The following is a 7,571-nucleotide window of genomic DNA, read 5'->3' on the forward strand; positions in this document are numbered from 1 at the left end:
TTTTTGCTGGTGACACAGGTATAGTAGAAAAATTCTCACTCTGGTTGAAGTGTGCTGGCATGAAACATTTTCTTGATCTAGAAGTACTCTGAGAAAATTCAATATTTAATTTCTGAGTGAATAATGAAGCTCATCCTCCTTTTTCAAACATTGCTAGTTAAACACTAGATGTTCCCATGCTTCTGACAGCAGTGATAACTGTTTAAGCCCATTGCCAGCAACTTTATATCTAAGAATCAGCTAAATCAGGTCACAAAACTGACTTCAATTAGTTTTTAGTATTATTCTTAAATGCCAACCCAATACCTGGGATACTCAGTTCCCATAAGAGTCCACAGACCAGTACACTCTCTAATTCCTAGGCTAAGTACAGACAGTCCAAAAGCCTAAGGCTGAATAAATTCAATGTTCAAAGGTTAGTCCACGTTGTATAGACTAAACCCATAAGCAAGTAAACAGACACTCACTTTTGATTCTAGACATGCAGTAACATGCCTGCAGTGGCCCAGGCCAGAAGCCAGAGGTGTGCTAGAGCATGCCTCCCTGCTTGGCTGGAGCAGACAGCTTGGGCCAAGGCTCCTGGGAGGGAGGTTTGCAGGGGAGGTCCAAAGCATCCTGGGATGCTGGAGGACTGTGAGTTAACTTGAATCTGGAGGAGATCTGGGACAGAATGTCAATAAACTGATTTAACTTAAATTAGTTAAGTCTGCTACTACATCCATCCAGGTTTATCTTAGACCAGTTTCAACCATTTTGAAAGTGGCTTATGTGTGCTGAACTTCTGTTGTGTTACAGACTTGAACTGGTTTCCAATCACTTATACCAGTTTATATGTAATTTCTGTCCCTAGCCCTTGAAATTTCACAATCGCTACCAACATTTGTCTCTTTGACTGTCCTTAAAAACAACAACAAACACCAAGGGGACAATATTCTAGAAGTACTCCAATATTCTGACAAGCCCTTCTACCTTTACCTACATAATGCCCTCAGTAGCTAATATCCATGCTTCTTTCCATCAGAGATTGTGGCTTTTTTACAGTATTCAAAATTGGTTCCCAAGACAACTCAGCTGGCTATAATCTCTACTCTGTTGTCTGCAATGCATTCAGCCAGCTGGTCATCCTATTACTGTCTTCTTTCTCTTTACCATTAGGTTACGGGACTAGTTTTCTTTAGAGGTCGTATCAGCACCGATAAAAGGAAAATAGACATTATCACAATCTGATTCTAGTTCTATTGGATTAACCTACTTACCAGTCAGAAACATCCTTAGAGAAAAAATATTAACCAGTTAAAAAAGTGGGTAATGTCAACGGGTTCATAAAAAAAACTCCAGAGACTGTTGTCCACTGCCTAAAAAGAACAAGCGTAACCCAGGAGAGAACCATACAAATTACACTTGACTTATATGCAGGGTCAACCTACAAACAAGCCCCTGACAATCTTGCGTTTTGTGCTGGTAATAACTTTGTGTACTGAATAAAAATGCAGAACTGGAACTCTCTTAATGCAGGATTTTAGTATTTTAGTGTGTTTAACTATTTAGGTTCTTTCCTTAGTTATCTGCTTCTCTGGAAGGGTTTTGTAAGGCTGGTAACAGCTCAAAGACTTTTTCTGCGTATCAACTTATATTTGTGGGTGGGGAAAAGCTGCTTCTCTAAAACAATGTGAAACCAAGGAGCTGACTTATATTACCATGTCAACTTATAATCAGAACAATATGACAGAATTGCTTTCCAGGTGTACTGACTAAACTTCGAGTCCACTTAAACACCGTACATGCCAAACCATCCATTCCAAAACCATTGTAACATGTGATACTTATGCACCAAATCAGTGATTCTGTCTTACCTTTCTCATGGCTTCAGCTTCTTTATCTTTAACAAATACTATTGGAGGCATATTTCCCAAAACCTGACGAGCTAGCAAAAGATACCTGGGAAAAATACAATGTCCAGATATGTGTTAAAGTACAGCATCATTAGAACAAATGCAGTATTTGTTAAATAAAAATGCACCAGAAATGCACTGTCAGGCAAGGATGCTGTTTGCAAATCCTATCATTCTGAAGGGTATCACTTAGATGACAAATTTTAGGATATCACACGTTCATTTGATATGCTAGTGTTACACCAGCTTAAAGCTTGTCCTCCAGGGAAATTCTGATCTGGTCGGATATGGCCATGGCTCATCAAAGGAAATTATATGAGCCAAAACAACCAGAAATGCAGATAACCAACATCTTAATATACAGTATTCAAATGAGAGTAACTTTGGTGAATTCAGAATACCTTAAGGATTTCTTACAGAAAACTTCTAATAGGCAAGGGTGTGTATGAAGTAGATAAGCTGTTTACAGCCATGGTTTTTAACCTACAGTCTGTGGACTGAATCTGGTCTTTGGAGCAGTGTCATCTGGTCTGTGAGGTTCCTCATGAGTCTGAAAATTTGGTGGTGGGGGAGCAGTGGCAGCATTACTCGCTGCTAAATTTTCAGACCCATAGGGAGCTCCAGTAGCAAAACTGAGGGGAGGCAGAACAACTGGGGCAGCAGCACCAGGTGCCACAAAAATAGCCACTGCCACAGCAGCTGACCGCACCAACAGCACCATAACAACCAGTGCTATTCCATGTGTTGCAGCTGCCCTGCAACATCTCTTGGGAGCTCCATAAACCAGATGATATTGCCCCATGTGCCATACCAGGCTGGCACATAGGGGTGGTCCATGACTGGAAGTAATGCGCAAGGTAAGGCTGCAGGCACAATCCAGCCCCACAGTACTCATTTGGCCAACAGAGCTGGATGACTCAGGCACCAGCAATTTACAGCAGGGGTGCGAAGCCAAGCCATCCAGCCCATGGGAAAATTTTTCAGGGGGGTGTTGAAAACTCTGCATGGTCCGATACAGCCTTGCCCTGGCTATTGCCATGCAGTGGGATCAGGGCCAGATCAGGCCAGGCTGCTCCTCATTCTACCCTCTCACCTGCAACCTGCATGTCTGGATCAGGTCAGAAATGAACCACCCCTATCCCACACATCCAAATTGGGGCTGGACTATGTCCTGCCCTCCCTCCACCCTCCCATGCATCCAGATTGGGGCTGCACTACTCTGCACCTCACCCCACCCCACCCCTCTGCATCTGAATGGGGGCCACTCCACACTCCTCCTTGTGCACCTGGAGCAGTGCTGGGATGCTCCCCAGCCCTCCTTGTATCTGAATCAGGGCTGCTCCCTGGCCCCTCTTCCCCCACACATCTGGATCAGGGCTGCTCCACCCCATCCCCTACCCTCCAAGTCTGGATTGGGATTGGGCCACCCCCACTTCCCTGGGCAAACAGATCAGGGTCAGGTTGCACAATATCCTCACCCCCTCTGCAGCTGGATTGGGGACCCACCATGGATTGCACCCCCCAACAGATCCAGCCCACATGGTGAAAAGGTTGGGCACCACAGGTTTATAGCATGCACTAGTACCTTATACGTAGAGCACTTTTCTGTAGAATACTTTCCACATGCTTGCTGTTACCTACTGTAGTAGAATTCCAGTACACACGACATACTGAAAAGTCTGATACCAGGGATACCTGCAAAATGCAAAGACTATTACACAACACTTTACTTAACAACAACAAAACCTCCAAAACATTCACACTTTAAGATGTCTACTATGACCCATGAGATATGGGTTGACCCATGCCAAACCTGGGCTGCTACCAGTAGGTCTTGTTTCTTAGAGTAGGAGTGGGGAGCAATGCCCATATATGTTATGACCTGAATTAAACTATACTAGTGGCTTTCAACTTTTTTTTTTTTTTATTTGCAGACTCCTAAAAAATTTCAAATGAAGATTCAGACCCTTCTGAATTTTAAGTGAGGGTATTCACACACTTTTAATCGACCATAGTTTGGGATGTACCAAAGTCGAAGCAGATGCTGGCCAATTTCACAGGCAGCCATTTTCGTGAGCATAGCACAGTGGGGCCCCCCCCACCTGACTGGCCCTGGGGCCCTGGTAGCCCCCCCACTGCTGATCAGCTGCAAGAGCTGTCCGTCATACAGCCCCATCCCTCGACACTGACTGGCTGCAAGGGCTGTCTGTCCAGCAGGCAGCCCTCGTAACCAATCAGCAGTGAAAGGTGGGGGTGGTAGCAATCTTGCCATACCAGCTCCACGCCCTCTCCCATTTCCCTCCCCAGCGGACTGTGTAGCCAGGCTGCAGTGGCCACAAGGACTGGCAAGCATTTTATTTTTGGTGAAGATTTTTTTTTCTTTTCAGGGAGACTGCCAAAAAAGCAGGCCTCATGCATTTTTGCGGGGCCTGCCTGAAATTGTGAAATCATGATTTCAGTAGGTCTCTAATCATAGTCATCTTTCATGGACCCCTTAAACATAGTCTGTGGACTCCCAAGGATCAGAAGACCACAGGTTGAAAGCCACCAAACTATACCATTCAAAGTGCTGTTCTTTTTGTGTGGGAACATCCAGCCAGCACAAGTCCTGCTCTATGCTGCATAATTTTCTTAGCAGAATCTGAGATCGTCTGGCAAAACTGTGAGGGAGCACACACTCACAGTTCCCCTAGGGTGGCAAAATCTCTTCATTTCATCAGCAGAGGAGCACCAGCTCTTTAAGCACTGAAAGACTTCTGCTGCCACAGAGGAGCTGCCTGTAAAACAGGTGTTGGTTCACCTTGCTTTCTGACAGCAATCAGAGACAGAGAACAGAGCCATGGACCACAGTGCAGGACTCAAGTATAAGCAAGTTCTTTTTGACTACTGTACTTAGTTGTCGTACTGATTATCATAGTGGCTTTACATAAAGTGTAGCTTGAGTACTTGCCTTGGAGATGTCCAGCTTGAGATCATAGAGTTCCTGACTGACTTCACAGGTGCTCATCAAGTCTGTGATAGCATTGTACAAGACCTTATTCAGTACACTTATTCGTATACTGTCTTTTTTCCTAGCTCTTTGCTGAGAATCTTTTAGTATAGAGGCCAAGCCCGATGGCTTATACAGCTTTAAAAACAAAAACAGTAGCTATAAACACAGAGTTTAAGCAAATCACAAAACATGTCTGGCTCTACATTAGCTGTTACCACACAGGAAAGATCTGGGAGTCATTGTGGACAGTTCGTTAAAAACATCAGCATAGCGGTCAGCAGTGCTCACTCCCATGCCCGCTCACTCCCAGCGCTCCTCCAGCCCTGGGGTACAGGTGGGGAGCAGTGCACAGCCCTCACCCCTTGCTCGCCAGCAGTGAAGGAGTGGTGTGGAGCATGGGGAAAAGTGGCCCTTCCCCCGCCCTGTGGCCCACGCTCCCTACTGCAGCTGCTCGCAGCCCACGCAGGGCTGTCCTAAGCAGGCACAGGCAGCCCCATGTGGGCTGTGAGCAGCTGCAGCGTGGGGTGTTGGCCATGAGGCAGGCAAGGGGTCGCTTTTCCCCCGCACTTAGCACCAGCTTGTAACCTGCAGCCACTGCCAGCCTGGGCCCCACACGGCTCTCAGGTCACCCATCGGGGCTGCGTTGCAATGGCAGCAGCTATGACCCCCCCGCATGCCACGGTGGGCAGCGTTTGCTGCTGCTACCTGCCCAGAGCTCGCGTGCTGGGCAGCCTACCACTGCTGCGAGCTCCAGGCATGCAGCAGCAGCAAACGCAGCAAGCCTGGAGCCATGCAGGGCCAGCTTACAAGTTGGTGCTGACTGCGGTGGAAAGCGGCCCCTCCCCCGCCCTGTGGCCAGCGTCCCACGCTGCAGCCGCTTGCAGCCCGCGCAGGCTGAGAGTGGCTGCAGCAGACAGCACAAGCCACAGGGCAGGGGAGGAGCCACTTTTCCCCATGCTCCACACTAGCTCCTTCCCTGCCCTTCCCCTCCCCCCCTTCCCTGAGCTTCCCACGCCAGGGCAGTCATGTGGTCCCAGGTAAGAAGCCCCTGCTGGAGCTGCTGGCTTGGGGGGTGGGGCCAGGTGGGCCCTGCTTTTGCAGTAGCCCGCTGAGGATTCCCCTGGGTACTACTGCCCCTGGTTCCTGACATTTTTGACAGGAACCGAAGACAGATAAATTTTAATTTTCAAAAATGTTTTAGGGTCCCCACGGACTAGATAGAATGGCCTTGCAGGCTGGATCCAGCCTGCGGGCTGTATTTTGCCCACCCCTGGTTTAGCCCAATTCAAAACGGGATTGGACAGAGTCTTGGAGAAAAGGGGCTTTAGTAGCTATTGAGCACGGGACTTAGGGATACAACTTCTAAATCACAACTCCCTAGACTTTAAATGCTGGAGGCTGCAAGTGAGAGAGGAACAATGGAAAAAGTCCTGGTCACATCCAGTTCACTCTTCCTTTCAGCATCCACTCTCTACCACTGTGACACAGGATACCAGGCAAGATGGATCTATGGTCTCACCCAGTAAATAGCAATTCTTATGTTCTTTCTGTTACCCCTATACATTATGCCTACATTTAGTCTCCATTTCTACCACCAGACTTGCAATTCCATGGAATGATTCGTGAGTCTTAAACAATACTTGTGCATAGTCAGCACTTCTGATTCTGGTCGTCAGGACTGGAATCTTTCCTTCTTACACCCATTGAAGATGAGACTCCTTTTGACGTGGCGCCTAAACATTAGTGTGACTTCTGTTACTCAGTTTCTGGTGCTTCTTCATTGAGAAATTAGTGCATTTTGATCATGACGGGCAATAGGAAAAGCAAAATTCACCCCTCAGGACAGACACAAAGATGATACTTTAACAGTCTGCATTTACCAGATGAGACTCCAGCCCAGGACTGTCATACCAAAACTTCTTCCTTTTTGAAAAAGATAAACAACGTAAAGTTACTACACTGGTCTCACTGGTGCCAACCTCACATTTTCAGGGTCCATCTAACAAAAAGAGCACTTCCCCTGAACAGAAGCCAGTAACACCAAATGAAGACCCTGAACACCTGCTGCCCTTACAAGACCTCACAGGAGAATCAAATCCTCCCCAAAGAAGAGCAAGGGCTGTGTCCAGATGAGTGCAGACCTTGTGCCACTGCTACTTGTTCCTGGGGAATGCTGGTACCATGTGCACTCCGGTGTATGGCAGGTTACCCCGGGTAAGTTATGGAAAACTGGGGCCAGCAGCCTTACCTGGGGGTCTCCTGGGGCTGCAGCCATGGCAAGAAGTCTGGCTGGCAGCCAGAGTGTGGCTCTGGCCTTCCAGGCTCCAGTTTTGGGTGGCACACACTGCTGTCATATGCACCACCCTGCTTTTATTCAGCATGGGTGTTTTTGACCCTGGGATCCTGCGGGGTCAACCCCCCTCAGAGCTGCCACAGGAAATGCCTGCATGTGCAGTGTGTGGCGCCACACACGGGCCTGTGGTGCCACATACTGCACATTCGCTCTCGCCTGGATGCAGCCATGGGGTTTAAACGCATAAAAGACTCTAAAATAAAAACAGCATGGAAAAACATTCCCACCTGGTAGGGTTTGTGGTTTGTTTGTTTGGGGTTTTTTTTGGGGGGGGGGGGGGGGGGGAGGGCGGTTTTTAAAAAAAACCCTCCACGCCCCACGCGGGGGGGGAAAA

The 7,571-nt window shown here is 47.6% G+C and overlaps 1 protein-coding gene across 1 annotated transcript in view; it reads right to left on the bottom strand.

The window, feature by feature from the left end:
• The window catches only part of RBFA (ribosome binding factor A (putative)), an 18,986-nt gene that overhangs the window by 5,945 nt on the left and 5,470 nt on the right, over nt 1-7,571 (bottom strand). The window contains exons 2-5 of the mRNA XM_019523943.1: nt 6,765-6,807; nt 4,843-5,019; nt 3,478-3,587; nt 1,854-1,938 (exon numbers count right to left, since the gene is read on the bottom strand). Coding sequence (XP_019379488.1) covers nt 1,854-1,938; nt 3,478-3,587; nt 4,843-5,019; nt 6,765-6,807 — 415 coding nt within the window. The remainder of the gene's footprint in view (nt 1-1,853; nt 1,939-3,477; nt 3,588-4,842; nt 5,020-6,764; nt 6,808-7,571) is intronic.

Source organism: Gavialis gangeticus, unplaced genomic scaffold (assembly GCF_001723915.1).
Source record: "Gavialis gangeticus isolate Ggan-Ray unplaced genomic scaffold, GavGan_comp1, whole genome shotgun sequence".
Classification (NCBI taxonomy): Eukaryota; Metazoa; Chordata; order Crocodylia; family Gavialidae; genus Gavialis; species Gavialis gangeticus.